The sequence below is a fragment of the Delphinapterus leucas genome, chromosome X (assembly GCF_059928025.1).
Source record: "Delphinapterus leucas isolate spDelLeu-1000000601 "Yukka" chromosome X, BTC_Dleu_Yukka2, whole genome shotgun sequence".
NCBI classification, from domain to species: domain Eukaryota; kingdom Metazoa; phylum Chordata; class Mammalia; order Artiodactyla; family Monodontidae; genus Delphinapterus; species Delphinapterus leucas.
Genome location: NC_143150.1, coordinates 114,462,175 through 114,484,127, shown reverse-complemented (window position 1 = coordinate 114,484,127; position 21,953 = coordinate 114,462,175). Strand labels below are relative to the sequence as shown.

At 40.4% G+C, this 21,953-nt stretch overlaps 1 protein-coding gene across 1 annotated transcript in view; it reads left to right on the top strand.

The window, feature by feature from the left end:
- PHEX (phosphate regulating endopeptidase X-linked) overlaps positions 1 to 21,953 on the top strand; it is a 234,136-nt gene that overhangs the window by 82,260 nt on the left and 129,923 nt on the right. Inside the window, exons 11-12 of the mRNA XM_089904684.1 lie at positions 5,191 to 5,284; positions 7,444 to 7,572. Coding sequence (XP_089760810.1) covers positions 5,191 to 5,284; positions 7,444 to 7,572 — 223 coding nt within the window. The remainder of the gene's footprint in view (positions 1 to 5,190; positions 5,285 to 7,443; positions 7,573 to 21,953) is intronic.

The following is a 21,953-nucleotide window of genomic DNA, read 5'->3' as shown; positions in this document are numbered from 1 at the left end:
TCAGTTTTAAATAGACAAAAAACAAATCTGTCACATAGTTTACTCTTCAGCAACCAATTCCTCAAAAACAACTTGTATTCTGTGTATGTTTATGAGATTTCAAAACACTATATGCTTCTTGAGAATTTTGATAGCACTTTATTTGCATGGCACAGTAAGGTTTTTAGGCTGCTAATCATCTTTGCTCCTCACTTGTGTTGTGGCACAAGAGTGGTCAAGGAAACGTGCCCTTGGGTTCCCTAGTTACTATATTAGTCAGGACATACCAATGGCTGTAATAAGCACCTCTAAACTCTTATTGGCTTGTACAATGCAAATGTACTCTGTGCTCCTGGAATGTCCAACATGGGTGGCCCTGTAAGGCAGCTTTCCTCCAAGTAGGGACTTGGGAACCCAGGCTCCTTCCATCTTGTGGGTCTGCCTTCCTCTGGCTTTTTGGAATCCTCTCCATTCAGCCAGTGGATGGGGAAAGAGAGTGGAGGATTGCACAAGAGGTTTTGTGGGAAGGCCTAGAAGTGGAATGTGTCACTTCAAGCCGTAGTCCATTGACCAGAACTCAGCCACATGACCCATTTAACTGCAAGAGAAGCTGGGAAATATAGTCTAGCTTCGTGCCCAGGAGCAAAATATCAAAGAACTTACCTAATTTTCTGGTTTGCTCCTCTCCCTCACCTCCACGACTCAGTGAGCATCTGATGGTGGGCACTCCTGTAATTGCTTTTGTAACTTCAAGGCCTAGCATGGTACTTCTCACATAGAAGATACTTCCTAAAAATTTCTAAAAGTTAACCAGATGGCCCAATGCCCACTGTGCAGGAGGTGACATAGGAGCAGAACCCCAAAGGATAAGGAGGAATTTTCCAGGTAGGGAAGAGTAGAAAAGGGGGATGTTGAGCATGTTGGGTGATGGGACTAGCATTAACTTGGATGTTGCCTTCGAGGCAACAGTTTCTGGACTTCCCTGGCGGTCCAGTGGTTAAAACTCCACACGTCCACTGCAGCGGGCATGGGTTCGATCCCTGGTCGGGGAACTAAGATCCCACATGCTGTGCAGTGCATCCAAAAAAAAGAGGCAACAGTTTCTGATTCAGTAGATCTTGGGGGAGGCCCAGGAATTTTCTAACAAGTTCTCAGGTGATGGTGAAGCTGCATACCTCTGGACTGCCTCTAGGATTTAGGAAGGTCTCTTTGGCTTTGAGAACCTTCAAGAGGTACCTGTTTGGCTTACCTCAGGTGGTTTGACTCAGGAGCAAATGCAAGCTGTGGAATCTGAAGACCCAAATGTTAGTCCTGGAATTGACCCATACTTAGAAGTCCTTTGACCTCTGACCTTTGTTTTATTTATCTGAAAATTGGAATAATAATAATAACCACCGCATAGCATCGTCATGAGGATCAAAAAAGGTCTTTATGATCTCTTAAATGCAATACAAATGTAAGCTGTCACTAATTGCAAACAAGGGGCAGGAAAATCTTCTTAAAAAAAAATCTTCCTAGTCAGAGGCTTTGGGAAATGATTTCATGCTGCTCTCTTAGTGGTGGATTCTCTCCTGAGATGCTTTGCTTTCCTCTACTTTATTTATTGCCATTTGGGGAAATTACCATACTGCTAAAAATGCTTTTTGAAAAAAAAGGTATTATGTGTTATTTTTCAGGGACTGTTGCTGAGTCTTATTTTTGTTTTGTTTTTTGATGCATCTGAGCATTAAGTGTCAGTAATTCAGTCATTATGGTCAGATCTGTTCCTGGCGTGGTAATATTAGCACTCCAAAGCTGTGCTCCCCAGCATTCTGTCAGTGTATTTATAGCACGCTGGAGCAGCTCATCAGCGCCATTGCCTCACTGTGCGAGCTTCCCCAATTCCGTCTTCTAGCTCTCAGAGGTCTTTGTGTGCTATCGTCTCGGTCGTGCCTTGTCTATGAAGGCCTCACACACTGTTCTTTCTTCATACCCACAGATTTCTTTGAAGTGTGGTTGTCAGAGTGTTTTGGGGTCTCTGTGACTGGCCAGGAAATCTTTGTGGAACTAGAGGTGTTAATCCCTCACTGTGTGGCATGGGGAAAAGCGCAGAGGCTTTAAGAGTCGGATACACCTTGGTCTGGTCTAGCCTCCACTGCTTATTACACCCATTCTCCAACTTGGTTGCACATTGGACTTAGCTGGGGGGGATTTAAAAACAATATTTATCGTGGGTCTCACCCTAGAGATACTGATTTAATTGGTCTGGTGTGGCCTGGGCATCTGGACTTTTAAAACTCCCCAGGTGATTCTACTGAGTTGGAGACCGACTGATTATGGGATCATGAGGCATTGCTTAATGGTTCTAGGCGTCAAGTTTCCTTTTATGTAAAATGCGTACAATAACATCTCTCCTATAGCAATGCTGTGGGAGTTATAGATAATATGGGATGCCTTAAGCGGTGTGATTTTGAGGGAGCAGGAAACGCCAAAAAATCTAAAACCCCAACATACTTGCATCATGCTGCCTCTTTTACCGCCAGCATTAGGCCACATCCTAACAACTTCCCCAATTGATCTGGCTCATCACAGACCCCTTGAGGGAATAGCTTTTGAATTCACGTAAGCGTATCTGCTGGCCATGGACCTCCTTTGAATCTCTACCTATGGAGCCAGCACAGCTCTCACACCACAAAAGCAGTATTTTAAGGTTGAAGAACATACAGACCTTGTGTTAGGGTTGGGCTCTGCCCCTTTAACAATCTAGATTTCGGACCCTAATTGCAGCCTGTGTGTTCCCTGCTGTAGCTGGCCTTTCTGCCTATAGCTCTGTGAGTGATGGCCCTGCTCAGCATCCCCTCCAACACAGAAGCTATTCCTGCATTATTCAGCCTGTCCAGAGTTCATGTTCCTGCTTCACACCCTGAAGCCTTCATAGCCCAAGCCCTGTCCCTCTCCCAAGGCCTACTCGCATCCCTCAGGTTGAGGTGTGCACTCTCCCCAGCCCTGTGCCTGGCATGCACTTTTGGGTGCTGGGGTCTGCCAGATCATTATTTCTGTGCTTCCCTGGTTCCCTGCTTGGCTAAAAGACCCAGGAGATCAGGGGTATAGCTTTCTCAGCTGTCCATCTCCCCAGCACCTAGAACTATTAGTACATAGCGGGTGCTCAGGATGTGCTGAATGAGTGAATGAAAGAAGGGTTCCTTATGTACTTACCGTGTATCCCATTCAATTAAAAAACCCATTTTTCATGAACAAGCTGAAATCTGAAGTTCCCTGTCCCCCACCTACACTCTTAAGTTCTCTGAATGTAGGTGATGAGTTCCTATTTCTTTACATTCCTCATGGCATCTGGGACGATACTTGGACAACAGTAGGTGCTCAGTGAGCACTTCTTGTCTTGCTCAGGATAAGGGATATGAACTCAAAACGTCCAAAGGAATGACCTAAAACTGCATGTTTATTATAGTGCCTCAAAAGAGCATGGACAAGGGCTAGATTTTCCTGATGAGAGTGGTGGTCTCCGAGGGGAAGTGTGCGCACCTCAACAAGATCCACTGGGTCTGAGAAGAAAATTTTAGAACTTCTATATATCTTTATTCTTTCCATTGAAAAAATAACTAGGCTATATTGAGTTTTGCTGTATAGATGGCCATGGACCCTTCATTTGATCTGCATGGCACATATGAGGCAAGACAGTGTTACCTTCACTGGTTAGTCTTTATTCCATATATTAAAAATAATCTCAGGTCATTTACATATACCTGTAGATTTATGAATTTTATTATTGGTTTAATCCTCACAAAATGGACAAGTGATTTAAAAAATTCTTGTAGAGAAACAGGAATTGAAGCTATTACTAATAGTATAAGCACAAAGTGAATGGGAAAAAAATGGCAGAAGTGCCCCTTCTCCCACTCTAGTTACGCCATCTTGGTTGGCCAGCTGACAAGGTAAAAAACAATGGTGTTCTAACCAGATCTGGGAAGGATATGGTCAAAATATTTTGAAATAGTCAAGACAACCATATGAGATGTTGATTTACATTGACGTCATGTCATTGTATTAACCTAATCCTGTATGGATAATGTGTCTTGAAGAATTAACTAAAAGTGTTTGAAGGATTAACTAAGGACTTTGGAAAATATCTTTATTTCATTTTATCTTTCAAAATGTCTATTTCTATATTTGTGAAAAACATTCCTGATATGTTAGTCCATTAGTATATCTCTATATAAATTAAAATGACTATACATATATTGGGTGTATATGCTGAAATAAATTTAATTGCTAAGAGTGCATGTCCACTGGGTTAGGATGCCATGCAAATGAGAGTGTGGGTTGCTCTTGATGGGCCAGTTGCCTTCATCATGTCACACTGCTCTCACATGGCTGGCTGACTGAGAGCCATCTCAGGAATGTGTGTTATTAGTCACCATGGTAATGGCACAGCTGGGAGGGGATGGGTCATTAAAAATTCATCATCACTATTGAGTTAGAAATTAACTCAGATCACACATCCTTCTAAGGTCAGGGCATGTTTTGCTTATAGAAAAACGGCAACACTTAAGAAAATGTAACGGATTTTTAAAAATATGTATTATGGACATTACATGAGTGTATGGGGTTGTTCATATGTTTGGAAGTGAACAGCAATGAAAACTAGAATTTACTCTGTCAAACATTTTGTTACTTATTTTAACTTCACAGTAGCCCTATAAGGTAGGGATCATTCTCATTGTATGGCAAAGATAAAATCAGCAAGCTTAAGTGACTTGCCCAAACTCCCACATCTAGTAGGTTTGCAACCAGGGTGCATATCTAGATAATTGGTATTAGCCAATATATTGCATTTTGTTTCCAAAAGGTAATAATTCATCTTCATTTTATCAAGTCACTTAATAATTGGAAGTTCTTGACAATTTCTAGACATGAAAGGCTGGGTAACAGTGGACTCCATGTCCTGAGTGGGAAAGCAAAATGTTCACGCTGAGGCCTGGGGTTGGAATTTTCATATCATCTATCTGTATTAGGTGGTGAAAAGCAAGCCAGTTTTGGTTGAGCTTATTGACACTGTATCATCTTATGTCATTTCTCAAGTGAAAGTTCTGCAGTTTTGTATGAGCAAGAGGTCCCTCCATGGAGCTTTGCCAACAGATTTTCCCAGGGTGTTCTGCAGAGCATCACATATCAAATTCAACACAACAAATGTGCTTCTCTTTCTGTTAACAGGACCGTTGCCAACTATTTGGTGTGGAGGATGGTTTATTCCAGAATTCCAAACCTAAGCAGGCGCTTTCAGTATAGGTGGCTGGAATTCTCACGGGTACGTTTTAAGAAGATTGCAATGTTACATCACTGGATAACTTCACATGCTGGAACAGTCTGTATATTAACCAGTCCAATAAAAATCATCTTCAGGGATTGGATGAAACAATCCAATTGTTTAAACAGAGGGAGTTTTGCATCTCAAACTATTTTTTTTTGGCTTTATTTCTTTTTATTGAGGTAAACCTTACATACAGTAAGGTACACTCAAGCTCTTCTTTGATGAGGCTATATATTGAGGGCAATACTTGGGACCATCATGTTGTTTTCGCTCTGCCCTTCTTATCAGTTTATTCCCCTTTCCCCCAGTGTTTTTAAGTGGGTCATTGTAGTTATAATTTTAATATTTCTTAGTGATATATTTGTAACTGTCTTTCATTTTCAGCATTCTGAATATTCAAAATATGCATGATATAAGTATTAAATGGTAAAGTTTCATCTTTAATTTAGGGGTAGAGTTTTGTCTTTAACTCTACCTTGATCTTCAGTCTTTTAATTTACCCGAATTCTACTAGGCCAAAGAGGCCTAAGTTTAGTCTCTTCTGAGAAGTGGCTCAACTGCCTGAAACGCTTTTCTTCTTCCCCTCCTCACCCAGCTCTGTGATCTTTGCTCCTCTCCCACTCTTGTTCTCCTCTTAACTTACATAGGTGTTACTCTGTTTCAGAGGCTTTTGTCTGAGTAATTCTCTTACTAATACAGGGCTTAAGGATTTTGTGGCTTTTTTTTGTTTTAACATTTTAAGAATTTTGTGACTTTAAAAAATGTTTTAAGTTAATTTTATCTCAATTTGGAGTTAAGTAATGGCTAATTTTGTAAGCTATAACTTCATTTAACAGACATTTTAGTTACTAGAGAAAGTGATAAGTAGAGAAGTTCTTAGTGGGTCATTACTCTTGAGTAGTAGCACAATTATTTTGGATACATTTTGGCCCTTAAAGTCACTAGAGTATTGAGCTTTATAGAGAACATCATAAAACAACTATATATGTTGAGGTCATATCAAAGGGTTAAGTTACAAAAAAGGTAGATTATATATATGTATCTCTGTGTATTTTTAACTCCCATGGATCACATAAAAGATGGTACCCAGCTGCTTTCCACCCCCACTGTGAAGAGAATAGAGAGTTGTAAGAAGTAGTTTGTGAAAATTTGAGGTTAGGTATGAAGGGATGTTTCTTGAGCATAAAGTGCTAAATATAATACTGAATTGCCAAAGAAGATTGTAGGATCTCTTTCTCTAGAAGTTTTAAAAATAGATTCATTCATTCCTTACCTCTGAGAGTGGTTGTGTTATCAGAAAGTAGAGGAAGAATAGATGAACTTCATTGTTAATCCCATTTGCTCTGAACCAACAACCTGGATCTAACATCGTTCAAGGGATGCCTCCAGCCACCATTCTCAGAGCCTCCGTCCCTTGCTGTCTGCCTTCACTTTGCATTTTGAGTGCTCCAAACTCCCAACCTGCAAGGGCAATTTAAACGATATTTATTTCTTTGCTTTCATCCCCCAAGAGTAAACCTTTGAGCCCTCCAAGTCCTGCTTTGGAGCTTCCTTACTTGTTTGTAAGTGTTTTCTTCAAATGGTTTAATTGGGACAGATAAGAAAAACATTTACATCTATTTTTTACTTGGTCACCAGTGTGTTCTGTTATGACACAATGTAAATATGCTTCCTGGGTTGTTCATGGTGGGCATATTTTCCTGGTCTGTCTTGTGAATGTACTTCCCAGAGCAAGGAAACCCTCACTGGGCAGGAGCTTTGATCACCTACTGATGTTAGACCTTTCTTGGTGGAACTTTAGTTCTCAGTAGATGTTAATTACCATCTGGACACTTGGACAGCATCCCCTCTCATCCCTGTTAACTGCAGAAAAGCTATGCTATTGTCCAAATCCTTTGTTTAATGGGGAGAATTGGAAGGAAAGGAGGAATACATTATTATCCACTCTTAAAATATTTTCACTTAGTTTTAAATATAATGGGACAAGCAGAATATTTTTCTTCATCCGATTTTACCTTTGGTGTACTACCTGACACATGTATTTGCGTTGGGGCCTGCAGTGTTTTGTAGACAGTTTCCTTCAGGTTGTTTGAACTTTTTTTCAGTCGTTGGTTTTATCCAAGTGAAGCTCAGTCTGGATCAATTATCTCCCACAGGTAATCCAGGGTACCACAACTTTGTTGCCTCAGTGGGACAAGTGTGTCAACTTTATTGAAAGTACGCTCCCTTATGTTGTTGGAAAAATGTTTGTGGATGTACACTTCCAGGAAGACAAGAAGGAGGTGGTAAGCGCTGCTCCCCAGCTGATAAAAACAAGGGCGGTTAACCAGATCTGACATGGATATGGTCAGCAGGCCAATATCAGCCTTCTAGCTCTTCCAGTGACGAATCTAGAGAACAGCTTTGCTTCAAAGAGGAATTCTTGCAGTACCATATTAATTGAAAACTCAAACTCAAATGTAGAATGTTATCATGAAAATTAAGAAAATTTAGAAATGAGGAAGCAGCATGAAATCATGCCTTTAAGAGTCAGAATTTCTCCTGTAGAGATTAAATGTGTTAGGTCAATGCTTAGGAAAAAAGAGGACCTAAATAATTTTAGGATTGGATATTTGAACTATTGTAATTACAAAAGGTAGAGATTTCTAGTCAGATTTCTTTGTTTTACAGATGAGGAAGCTGGAGACCCAGTGATGAAGTGATTTGTAATATATTTAACAACTTCTTTTTTTGCCAATTTTATTTATTTATTTTTTGTTCTTCAAAATAAGCAACTTTTTAAAAAATTGAAGTATAGTTGGGCTTCCCTGGTGGCGCAGTGGTTGAGAGTCCGCCTGCCAATGCAGGGGACGCGGGTTCGTGCCCCGGTCCGGGAAGGTCCCACGTGCCGCGGAGCGGCTGGGCCCGTGAGCCATGGCCACTGAGCCTGCGCGTCCGGAGCCTGTGCTCCGCAACGGGAGAGGCCACAACAGTGAGAGGCCCGCGTACCGCAAAAAAAAAAAAAAAAAAAAATTGAAGTATAGTTGATTTACAATGTTGTGTTAGTTTCTGGTGTACAGCAAAGTGATACAGTTATGTGTATAATAGTTATATATATAACATATATAGTATAATGTAATAATTAGTGATGTTGAGCATCTTTTCATGTGCCTGTTGGCCATCTATGGAGAAATGTCGATTTAGGTCTTCTGCCCATTTTTTGATTGGGTTGAAAACAATTTTTTTATTGAAGTATAGTTGATTTACAGTGTATTAGTTTTGGGTATGCAGCAGAGTGATTCAGTTATGCATACATATATATCTATTCTTTTTCAGATTCTTTTCCATCATAGGTTATTACGAGATATTGAGTATAATTCCCTGTGCTATACAGCAGGACCGTGTTGTTTATCTGTTTTATATATATATTAGTGTGTATCTAATATATACACACTCCTAATTTATCCCTCTAATTTATCCCTAAACTCCTAATTTATCCCTCTCCCCTTTTCCCTTTGGTAAACATAAGTTTGTTTTCTATGTCTGTGAGTCTATTTCTGTTTTGTAAATAAGTTGATTTGTATAATTTTTTTTGGATTCCACATATAAGTGATATCATATGGTATTTGTCTTTCTCTGTCTGACTTAGTTCACTTAGTATGATAATCTCTAGGTCCATCCATGTTGCTGCAAATGGCATTATTTCATTCTTTTTTATGTCTGAGTAGTATTCCATCATGTGTATATATGTGTGTGTGTGTGTGTGTGTACACCACATCTTCTTTATTCATTCATCCGTTGATGGACACTAGGGTTGCTTCCATGTCTCGACTGTTGTAAATAGTGCTATTATGAACATTGGGTTGCATGTATCTTTTTGAATTAGAGTTTTCTCTGGATATATGCCCAGGAGTGGGATTGCTGGATCATATGGTAGTTCTATTTTTAGTTTTTTAAGGAACCTCCATACTGTTCTCCATAGTGGCTGCACTAATTTACATTCCCACCAACAGTGTAGGAGGGTTCCCTTTTCTCCACACCCTCTCATATTTAACAACTATTAAGTGGCTTAGAAACAAACAAAATGCAGGGATTTTTTCCCCCTTTCCTTATGCTGTCTTCTAAAAACTAGAGATGTGACATTTATTTCACAGAAAACACTGTCAATTTTTTTCATAAGCTTAAAAAGAAATCCTTTTATTTTGTAAATTTCTAAACATATATAGAAAGAGCATTGTAATCAACTTCCACGTACCCATGATCTGTGGCTATTCGTAATTGTCATAGTGGTGTTAATGGCCTAACCAGATAAATCCACTAATAAAAGCTGAGGTTTAATTTCATTCATTTACTCAACAAATATTTGTTGAACATCTGTTATATACTAGGCACTGTTCTAGGCACTTGGGATACAACAGAGAACAAAGATCCCTGGCCTCATTGAGATGACATTCTATTGGTGAGGGTAGACAAAAAAAATCAATACAGTGCATACATTAGCAAGTGTATTAGAAGATGATAAGGACTCTGGAAGACAGAAGAATGAGATCAGGGTAAAGACGACAAATCGGGATTGCTGGAAGGTATGAATATGTGGGGGTGGATTGTAGGATTAAATAGGATGATCAAGGAAAGCCTCATTGTGAAGATGACATTTGGCAAAGATTTGAAGGAGGTGAGAGAATTAGATATGGCATCTATCTGGGGGAAGAGTGTTCTTAGCAGATGGAACAGTTAGTGCAAAATCCCTGAGGCAGGGATGTGCCTGGAGTGGTCAGGGAAGAGCAGGGAGGTCCACGTGGCTGGAGCAGGGTGAATGAAGGTGAGAAAAGTAGGCACTGAGGTCAGAGCAATAACAGGGATGGTGTGGCATTTTATAATCCTTGTAGAACATTGTAAGAATGTTGGCTTTTACTCTGAGTCAAGTGGGGAGCTAATGCAGGCTTTTTAGCAGAGGCCTGATGTGACTTGACTTATGTTGAGAGGATCGCCCTGGCTGCTGTGTTGAGAAGAGATTGTATCAGGTCAAGAATGGAAGCAGGGAGGCCAATTAGGAGACTATCAGAGGGACCAGGCCAAAGATGATGGTGGCTTGGACCAGATGGTAGCTGTGGAAGTTGTGAGAAGGGGTTGCATTCTGAATACATTCTGAAGGATAGAACCAGCGCAGTTTGCTGACAGATTTGTTGAGGGATCTGAGAGTAAGAGCTCTGAGTCTGATTAAATGGAAATACGGAGGTGCTATTAACTGAGAAGAGGAATACTGTGGGGAGGATCAGGTTTGGAAGGCAGGATCAGGAGTTCAGTTTCGGCCATGTTGAATTTGAGATGTTATCAGACTTCCAGGTGGAGATGTCATGGAGGCAGTAGGGTATGAGTCTTGAGTTTAGGACAGAGGTTGGGGCTGAAGGTTGGAGGAGAGAGGAGGAGTGCAATGGTTGTCCAGGGGAGTGGGAGACTGAGTAAACTGAGGAAATGTAGTATGGCTGCTCTAGGTGAAGTTGGAGGTCATGAATTTTAAAAAGTCTCCTCATTTTGGCTGTGTTCTTCTCCATGTGTTTCAGCTACACTGGAGGAGAGGGTCTATTTTAAAATAGAAATTTCAATTTAGCTAGGTTTTTTTTTTCTGATTTGCATTTTCTTTGTGAAGAATTATATTTTACAAATGGCATGAAGCAGAATATCTAGGTATGATTAACTAATGTAGGGGAGGAAAAAAAAATTTTTTCTCTACTCTTCTAGGTTCCTGGCTGAGAGCCTCCTGTAATAAAAGATTAATAGGAGAAAACCAAACAAGTTTAATAACATGTGTACCTCTTCTACTCAGGAAAACTGAGTAACTCCCAGAAATGGCCCAAGCTACCACCTTAAATTCCAAGTCCAGCTAAAGACGAAAGAAGATGTTGAGCACTGGGAGAAGCCAGTTGTGGGCACCAGACAAAATGCAGTAAATAAGGGCATGGCTGTGATGCAGACTTAAGTCCTTGCCGTCTCCATTCCTAAGAGTTTCTAGAGATTTAGTCATGCTCCTCCTCTTGGTACAGAGAGGGAGACACCCTTACAATGGAGTTTACCCTTATAAACGTTCATTTCTCTCACAAAAGGGTGATTTCTACTGTTTTCAGGACAATTCCTGTGCCTGCAGCCTCTCAAAAATAATCAGCCCCAAATAATCAATATGGCAAAGGGGCATATTTGGGGATGGTATATTTTGCTTCCCTTCGCTAATAACAATCCATCGTAGTCAGTCAGATATGAATATGTAAGCACCTTGGGTGCAGGTGGTCATTAAACATTGAATTTAAAGGCAAAGAAATAAAAAAAGTCTGTTAAGCCATGATAATTCCAGTGGTTGGTATTATGTGTTGATATGTATTACAACTATGTATTATGTGCTGAGGTTTGCTTCGGAATGCCATACATCTAAGCACATTTACTTGGATTTTTTTCTGTCTTTTGATACTTTGGAGAATTTTATGCCAAGTTCGAGACTTTATATTTGAACCTGTAAGTACTCTTCTTGTAAATAATTCCACTGAAGAATTAATGTCTTATTTCAAAATACTGAATATTCCCATTGTGTTTTCTTTCACTCCTTGGTCGGAGTAAATGGATTGAGAATTTATCAGATAATCACAGTGGTAACATTATAAGCCCTGGGAAGGATATAAAAACAATTAAGGGATAATGGAGGCATTTTTATATAGCAGGATTTTTTTTTTTTGGCAGTAGAAGAATTTTAAGTAATACGAAAGGTATGTGGATTAATTTGTTTGTCTCAGTTTTGGTGTGAAAGTCCCTTTTTCAGGTGTCAGGATGTGACAAGTAAAGTTGATTTTGGCACTTCCCCCCTTATTTTGATGTGCGTGGGACATGAAGGTAGTGTGATAGTTACACAGATACTCATTTATTTTACATAAAATTATTTGCCTCCCTTAAGCAGAAGCTATTTGCCTCAGGGAATACTTAAGTTGGAAACTTATAAGAGTAATATGTGGCTTTTTATAGCCGTGTTACAGGGCTCTCATCCAAGAACCACCTGGAACCACTGATTTACTTGAAAAACATTCTTTATTATTAGCTACAATCCAAAGAGAAAAACAAAAATATCCCCAATGGCACAAATTCCAGAGACACTAACTCAGAGGGGTGGGTGCCATTGTTTTATTTTCAAAAACAGTTGTTAAGCAAATGAATACAGTCAGAAGGTTAAACTTCAGGTATTTCTCAAACTTTAATGTGTACAGGAATCACTGAACGATCTGGTGGTTAAAATGCAAAATCTCATTGCATTTTAACTGGGTCTGGGGTAGGACCCAAGAATTTTGCATAACAAGCTCCCAAGCAGTGCTGACACTGCTGGTCTAGGGACCACACTTGGAGTAGCAAGGCCTTTGCATCATTCATGTGTTTGCAGTTACCACCAAAAAACAGCTCTGGCAATTCATGTGAGCAGGGCAGGCATTTGACTCAGGGCAGCAGTACATCGTTTGCTAAAGCCTGTTGCATTAGTGCAAGTAATCGCTTCAATTTTCAGATCATAGAAAATTTCCCTGATTCAGATTGCTTTAAGTGGACTGTGCCAAACCCCAGGTGTGAGGGCCTTCAGGCTACTTTTTAGTTCTGCTTTTTTTGTTGTTTTTTTCCTCTGAGCTATTTAGTTTTCCTTTGAAAACTGATACCTGGGTTCCTCTAAGACTTTGTGCTTCTCCTCAGTATTTCTGTTTTTACAGCCTCTTTTTTTTAAAATAAATTTATTTTGGGGGGCTGCGTCGGGTCTTCGTTGCTGTGTGCAGGCTTTCTCTAGTTGCAGCGAGCGGGCGCTACTCTTCGTTGCGGTGCGTGGGCTTCTCCTTGCGGTGGCTTCTCTTGTTGTGGAGCACGGGCTCTAGGTGTGCGGGCTTCAGTAGTTGTAGCACGCGGGCTCAGTAGTTGTGGCTCGCGGGCTCTAGAGTGCAGGCTCAGTAGTTGTGGCGCACGGGCTTCATTGCTCCGCGGCATGTGGGATCTTCCCAAACCAGGGCTCGGACCCGTGTCCCCTGCATTGGCAGGTGGATTGTTAACCACTGAGCCACCAGGGAAGCCCTCTGCAGCCTCTTAATGGCAAGTTGGCCCAACTGCCTCTGGTTGGCACCCTTTGTTATAGAGAGGGTGGGAGGAGCAGTTCACTTTGGGGTTTCCTTCGTAGCGGTGAAGGCATCCTCCCTCACTCCCCCAAAGTACCTCTCTTCCTTTTTCATTGGGGAAAACACACAATTTTACATTACTATTTCCTTGTGACTTCCCATATGCGAGTCTGCACGTGCACACAGCCACATTCATGTACAGTCATATTTATTCACTCACACATAACAATGGGAGTTTTACAAATTTAATTAGAAACGGGAAGAATAGTATGTAGAAAAAGGAGAATCCTTCCACAGAAAGCCACCTAAAGAGGCCACATGGAACAATCTCCTGCCTATCAGATAGTGAGCCAGGACCTTAATCCATGTGGGACTGGCTGCAGACTTTACTTGAATCAGAGGGACAGGCCAGTGGAGTGAGAATAGGGAGTTGCAGAACTCTTTGGACGGTGGTTGTCTTTGTTACCTAGAGTAGCACTATCCAGTAGAACTCGGTATGAGCCATGTATGTAATTTTACATTTTCTACTAGCCTTATTTAAAAAGTAAAAGGAAACAGGTGAACTTAATTCTAATAATATATTTTGCTTAACCAAATATATCCAAAATATTGTCATTTCAACAAGTAATTAATGTAAAATTATTAATGCAATAGTTTGCATGCTTTATTTAACACTCAGTCTTTGAAACCCCATGCATATTTTTATAGCACATCTCAGTTCGGACTAACCCCATTTCAAGTGTTCAATTGCCATGTGTGGCTATTGGACAGTGCCTGTCTAAAGAACTGAAGAGTTCAAGCCCTGCCTGGAGTTCAGCATGGCAGGGCTCAGTCCCTGGGTGAGCGGGTGCTAGTAGCCAGGAAGGTCCCTGAGAAGGTGGAGTTGTTGGTGTCTGACCAACTGGGTTTCTCAGAGTGCTCTAATATTGAGAGGGGAAGGACTCAAGCAACCCCACACAAGATTCATGGCCTGGGAACAGGGGTGGGAGTTGGAGTCAAGCTAGTACTTGGTGAGGATGTTTCAGATTCTCTGGGATGCCAGCTTAGAGGAGGAAACAAATTCTAGACTGTACTCTGAGGTAAGCACCTTGGAGGCTTGGTTCTCATTGGCTCAGGGACCAGCTGGTGTGGAGTCTGCAAGTCAAAGATGTTCAGTGCCTGAAAGGTGCAAAGGACTGAGTCAAGGCGAAAGTCAGGGGTTCCGAGCTCAAATACCCTCACAGCCAGTGAGGAACATTAAATAACGTACAGGAGTAAAGCTGGCTGGGTGTCAGCAAAAGCCAGGGCAAGTGCAGTGATGAGTGACAGCTGACCCTGGGCCTCGATGTCTGGGACCCAGTAGTGATGAATAGGAATGGATGTGATATTCAGGATTCAGCTCAGGCTCTTTTCATGCAGGATGCCTGCCAAGGGTTGCTCGGTTTCTGTTTTTTGTTTTTTGAGAGAAGTCAGAAATACGGACTTGTATGTGAAATATCCTACATTTTAAATCTTGGCCAGTACTTTGGAGGCCAAACTGAATATGTCCCTGGGATACCATTTTGTGGCTTTTACACTAACATTTTCTCTCCAGTTTTCAGACCCAAAGTCATGACCGTGTCTGTCAGAGAACTCTTTAAGTTTTGCAATCTTATTTAGAAGATCATGCATAGTTTAAAAATACAGCATATTAGCTAATCATTTAACAGGTTGCTTTTGTGGAAAGTTATATGAAGGGTATGAAAGTAGAACTCTCTCAGAGAATCCATGGTGTATTGTCACTGTAAATAGAGATGATGGCTCTCATCCTACTGTGACAAACCCTGATCTGTAGGCTCATGACCTAAATGACAGGAGAGAGATTTAGGGGTATGTGTGTACGTGGGGAGGGATGTCTAAAGTTTTTACTTGTTTTTCTCTTCCATTTTTAAATTATTAATGATAATTTATATCTGTAACGTATGAGTAAATGCCCCAGGTAGATATCAGTGTCCACGGTGGGCACACGAAGATCCCAACGATAGCTGCATAATGTTTTAAAAATATGATGATGATAATAAGGTAGCTAACTTTTACTGAGATTTAGTTGGATGTCTGGTACGCATTCTGTAAGAGCTTTCGATGCGTTAACTCATTTCGTCCTCGCGGTGGCCCTGTAATTGCTATTATTGCCCTCATGTTTCCAGATGAGGGCACTGAGGCTCCAAGAGTTTAAGTAAATTCCCCAAGGTCACACGGCCTGAAAATGCTTTAGGTGGGGTTCAAGTCCAAACACTCTAGCTTTAAGTCAGTGTTCTGTTCCCTTGCTTCTCTCTGAAAAACACTTGAATCTTCACCATTTTTATGACTGGCATGAGGAGACCAGTCATAATGGAGAGACTTCTTAGTGGCTTGTCCTATAATTGATTCACCCTTATCAGGAAATTACTTATTCATGTATTAAGATCTTATACAAATAAAAGGCACATATTTCCTATTTCTTAGCATTTTAGAGGTAGGGAACAGTTGGAATAGGTTTTGCTTCTAGTAGCATTCTAATATTTTAAAGACAAATAGAGTGAAAGGTTAATCAGTTCGAGTCTAACCAGGTGACATTGCATTTTTTTGTGTTCATAGAATTTTCAGAAGAAACAGGGAAACAGTAAGAAACAAGCTGATTATCAGAGATTTCATCTAAGAGCAACATTTGAGGTTCATCTTTGGCTCAGTCCACACACTGAGCTCAATTTCCAGTATTTCCTACATATATCAATCATTCTGAGGAGTGATCCCTGATGCTTGGAATGATGACCTAAGGCTCTGTAAGGTTTCTTCATCAAAACAGTCTTTAAAATGTTCACCATTTTTTTGGGTTACTAAGGCAGAAATGTAAACATACACGTCAAAGAAAAATTTTCTATCGTGTTGATGCAAAGGAGAAAAGGATCTTTCCATTTTATGCTTTGAATTGTAGTTTCTAGAAAATTCAAGGAAATTGGAATTCCCATTTGAACATTTTGTCTGAGCTAAGTTATTAAACCACATAATTTTATTTCATTATAGATACTCTGTCCCCAAATTACTTATCTTTATTCATATATCTCAGCTCTGCCAATAGGCATTTTATTGCTGTTCTCTCAAATTATCTGTTTTTGTTGTAGGGTGAACCCTATTAAAGAAAAAAATATTCTGATACTTGTTAAAATGATAAGGAAGACTTTATTCAGGAGTATTGCAAAGGATGTCAAGACTTTCCAAGTAGGTGAGAGAGATTGGGCTCAACTGTGAACATGGCAGAGACAGCTGGGGGTTGGCCAAGGAGCAGGGTGAAGGAGGCAGTGGATGGAAAATGACTAAGAGGAAACATTTAAAGGTCAGGGGACTTTTTCTGAAGGCAGGCCAGGGTGCACAGATATCAAGGGTGGGGGATGAGGAATCTGACAGATATGGAGGGTGCTCAGATATCAAGTGTGGAGGGGGTTCTCTCCAAACTGACTTACTGGGATTCTTGATAAAACTGGGCTGTGCGGGCCTGGCACAGGGCTTAGATGAACCTGGATAAAGGTTGGTCAATGAGAGAGTTTTTGTCAACACTCAAATCAAAGATAAAGTCACTGGTCTCTTATTATACATTAAAACATTCTGTACGCAGAAGGTTAATTTAGTTAAAGAGGAACGAATCTTTTATTATACTTTAGATTGAGATTTTATTAAGTGAAGAATTAAAGCTTTATTTACTGTGTAAAACAATTCACTGATTTCTCCTGTACTCTAGTAGCTGATTCCTTTTTCTCTTTACGGTAAGGACATCGTTCATGTCCCCAAGTAATGCCATGGATGACCTAGAGTATCGTCCAGTTTTCTGAGTGCTCTGCATGAGCAATTCTGGTAGTAATTCTTATCCCAAGAACGGGTTTCTCCTCCCATCCCATACTGCTGCAGCTGGTGCCGAAGACTTAAGTACCCACATGGGTCCAATTGCAGTGGTGGAGTTTGAACTTGCAACCTCCATGCACTAGGAGTTCACCTCATTAGTTAGCCAAGATAATTGAATTGATGTACTTCCATTAATATTCAAGTTCTCCAATTCCCTTGCTCACCGTTTTTCTCAGTGGTTGAATAAATGAGATGTAACTCTAACGTTAGTGGCAGAAGTCACTTGAAAGTCAGTGTCATGCATCATAGCAATGCCTTTATACCGAGGGGTTCTTGATTCCTTACAGATGCTGTTACAAGAGTTGCTCTCAGTATAGCCATTGTACTGATAAAGATAAAGCTCCCTTCAACACAAGTCATGCAAAGTAAAGGATATTCTATCTGGCTATCAAGTGTCCCTGTTTCCGTTTGCCTAGGCAATGGTGTCAGCTATTATATCGATCAGTTTCTCTGGGTCTTTGCAGAAGATCCGTCTGAATTAAGGCAAGACAAACTGATGTGAGTTTTAAAGGGCTTTTAAAATACAGTTATAAAATATTGACCTTATTAAGAAATTACATCTGATTTTCTGAAAACTTGCATTAGCATCTCATAGCCCAGTTCTGTTCTTATCATTTGGGGCAAATTAACCTCTTTGTTTCTCTATCTTCCTGTTTATGAATGGTACACAAGGTTTTGCTGCTATAGTAATGCTGTGTAACACTCAGCCACAAAACTTCAGTGGCCTTCACCAATTAACAGTTGATGTTGATGCACCTGGAGTTGGTTGGTGGTTCCCCTGGGCAGCTCTGCTTATTTTTGCGTGGTTTGTCTAATGTCTGGCGGTTGGCTGGTCTAGGCTGGCTTCAGCAGAGGTGGCCAGGATGACTCGGCTCTACTCCAAGTATTGTACTTCCTTCAGCCGGCTAGCCTGGGCACGTTCTCATAGCGATGGCAGAGGTGCAAGTGAGCAGGCGGAGACACGTGAGGCTTCCTGAGGCCCAGGCTCAGGACTGGCATAGTGTCACGTCTGCATTCTGTTCACCAAAGCAAGCCACAAGGCCAGTCCAGAATGACAGAGCAGGGAAATAGACGCTGCCTTTTTAGTGAAAGGTCCCACAGCAAAGAGCATGGGTACAGGAATGGGGGTGTAGAGTTAAAAGCCATCGTTGCAGTGAATCATAGACAGGGATACAAACAGTACCTACTTCGCTGTTTTGTGACGAGGACTGAGTGAGATAATCCACGTAGAAGGCTTACCACATGCCTGGTGCATAGTGAGTGCCCAGTGAATGTCAGCTACTGTTATTACTGTGTGCCATGCCTAAGATTCATCATGAAGAGATAATGCATACTATCTATCAAAGAACTGTGGCAACTCTCCTGCATTGAGATCTCTTCTTTCTAATTTCTCTTCAAAAGAGTGAGTGTGAGGCAGGTACCTGGGGGATTGCTGTTCCTAGTCCTGCACATATGCCCAGTGTAGTAGCTTTCAGTTGGGATAAAGTTCCTTTTATGGCTGGTGCCCTAGCCACATTCCAGAACCAGCCCTATCGTTTAATGCTTAAATCTGGCTCATAAGAGAGTCTCATGCAACTACTCAAGGAGCCAAATATAATTTCTATAACAGATCCAGGTTTCACAACTCTCTACGGGCTAAATCTTATTACAGCAGATGCCATAAGACCCCAATCCTGACAGCTCTTTTTAAGCAACCTTTGGTAAAATGACATCCAGCAAAACAAGTAATTCAGAAAGGTCATTGGGAATTCTTTTGAAATAAGTGTGGACACTACTCTTGCCCTTGTCCTTGAGTGTGCTGCCACGATGGTGACACATTTGGGCCGCCTTTCTTGTTTGTGGTCTCTATCTTTGGATAACATTGGACACTGTTGCCTTTGCCACTTATTATCGGCCACATCTGCTTGTCAAGCAGATCTGATCAGGCCTGTGGGCTGCGGAGACCCTGTCCTGGAAATTCATTGGCTGAAAGAAAGCACTTAGGCCCTCCAACAGAGCTGAGTTTTGGATGTGACCAGGGAGAATTCCTTGCTGGAGGGAGTTTACCCACAGCCAAAAGCTAGACCATTATGAGACTGGTTGACTTCTAAATATTATTCTGGTTTCTGATCCGTTCCCTCGAAGAGTAGGAAAGTGGGAAACAGAAAAAGATGAGTTAGAAAATCAGAGCACAGTCTCTCTGTTCATATCCAGTAAATAGGATTTTACTCTTGTTACCTCCACCCCAGCCTTATGCTTTTTAATAAGAGGACGTGGTAAACTGCCCCACCAGACTGACATGCTTTATAGCATGTCTGGGGCCCAAATAGGTTGACATTTTTTTCTTTCGCCAACATTTTAAATAGCTACGCAAGTTTGTTAATCCTGACAAACTGGTATGATTTGTTTTATCATACCAGCTTGCTTGGCTGCCAGAAACTGAGGGTTTCCTAACTATCCTTAGTTTTTCTGGCTTTACCACTTCTCTCACCTTAACATGGGTCTCTTCTTTACTTCTTATTTCAATGCCATTATTATATTTTTATCAGGAGCCAATTCAAAGTTGTTTTCATAAATACAGTATAAATAATGAGTCAGTGGATAGTTAACATTTATTAGTGCATTGATTTATTTAATGTCTGTGTTTCTAGTGAAGTGACAGTTGCCAGAAAGAAAAGTTTTAGAACTTCCCTTAGATTGCAGCCTATTTCTTCCAGGTTAACCACATGAATTATTGATAGTAATTTTTGTTTTTCACATTCACTCGTCACGTGGTTATAATTTAAGGAACCATGTCTTGCTCTAGACCAGTGAGGAGACTGGAGACGTTTTAATCTTATGTTTTATTAAGATATTACGTATAATTTCTGAATATATTAGAGAGGAAAATCTCTTCAACATTATGCTTTTATTTAAGAATTTCATTAAAATTACTTTAAGATTAATGCATATAATCACCTTGAAGATTGTTTTTCTTCTTTAAGAACTCTATCAGCCTATAGCTATTTCTATCAGATATATAATATATATGTATATACATATATTAATATTTTTAAACCATTCTTAGCCATCTGTTCTGTACCACGTTGGCATCATCAACCTCAGAATGGACTGGGCTAACTTACTGAGTCATTTGAGTTCCACTGAAGTTTATATTTGGAATAACTGCTGGAATAACTGTTATACATTAGCATGTATAAAAGATATTCGATTAAATTTCATTTCTTTGCTAGATACCCCCTGGAGGTTTTGAAAAACATAAATCAACTTCTATTTATTGAACATCTGCTACATGTATCGTATGAAATCATACCATGTGAAAAATCATATCATGTAAGATGTGAAATCATAAAACTAACAGTGGTGAGATATGAAATCATAAAACTAACAAGTTTAAATTTGCAGAACACCATAGGGGAAGAGAAACTATTTTTCCCTTTAACCTCCTAGGTTCTTGGCTAAGATCCCTCTGTAATGAAAAGACAGATTAACAGGAGAAAGAGAGAGGTTTAGTAACATGTATACCTCCCGTATACATGAGAGAGACCCAGGAAAACCGAGTAACTCGCCAAAATGGTCCAAGTCATCACCCTAAATACCATCTCCAGCTAAAGTCAAAAGATGTTGTTGTCGGGGGAGGGAAGCCAGTTATGGGAGGCTACCAGGCAAAGCACGGTAAACAAGGGTAACGTTGTTATACAGATGTAAGTTTTGACTTCTCCACTGATAAGAGTTTCTAGAGATTTAGTCATGACATCTTCCTGGTACAGAGAGGGAGACACCCTCTCAAATGGAGGTTTCCCCTGTAAATGTAAATGTCTCTTACAAAAGAGTAACTTCTCTGTTTTCTGAGCTTTTTCTAATCTGCTGTTCCTTAAAAATAATCAGCCTAAAATCTAAAATAATCCTCATGCCAAAGAGGTATGTTTTGGGGTGGCAAATTCTGCTCCCCTTCAACACTTCTTAGTTGCCTTACATATCCATGATCTCATTTGATCTAAATCATGATTCTTCGAAGCTTATGGATTTCTTGGGGAGATCAAATAAATATAAATGGCAATTAAACACACACCTATATTGTTCTGAATATAAGCCTAATAGGAACTCAGAGAAGGGACTGAAAGTGTGGGTTTGAGTGTTTGGGATTCGTTGGTATGAGGTACGATCTGAGTTGGCCATGTAGGATTTCTTTGTCACCAGAGACAAAGCTTTGAAGGAAACTACAACTGACAGTGGGGTGAACTGACCCCTTTTGTTATCGAGCCAAACTCGATGTGCAGTAAAGTCAATCTACAGACACTGGGTTGTGGTGAAGGGAAGTACAGCATTTATTTGCAGGGAGAATGGGCAGCTAAAGCTCAAAAGACCCATACTCCTTGATGGCTTTTGGGCAAGGGTTTTTATTTTACTTATTTATTTATTTATTTACATTTATTGTGCACTTTATTTCTGTTATTATTACATTGTCATATATAATGAATTAGTTATACAACTCACCCGAATGCAGAATCGGTGGGAGCCCTGAGCTTGTTTTCCTGCAACTAGATGGTCCCATCTGGGAGTGATGGGAGACAGTGACACCCGAAGTGTGTTGCTTCTGTCCAGTCTCCTCCGTAAGATGCAGCTTAACTGTCACTTGCCACTCACTGATAGGGTTTTGATACGAGTCTGCAAGCAGTTGATTTATT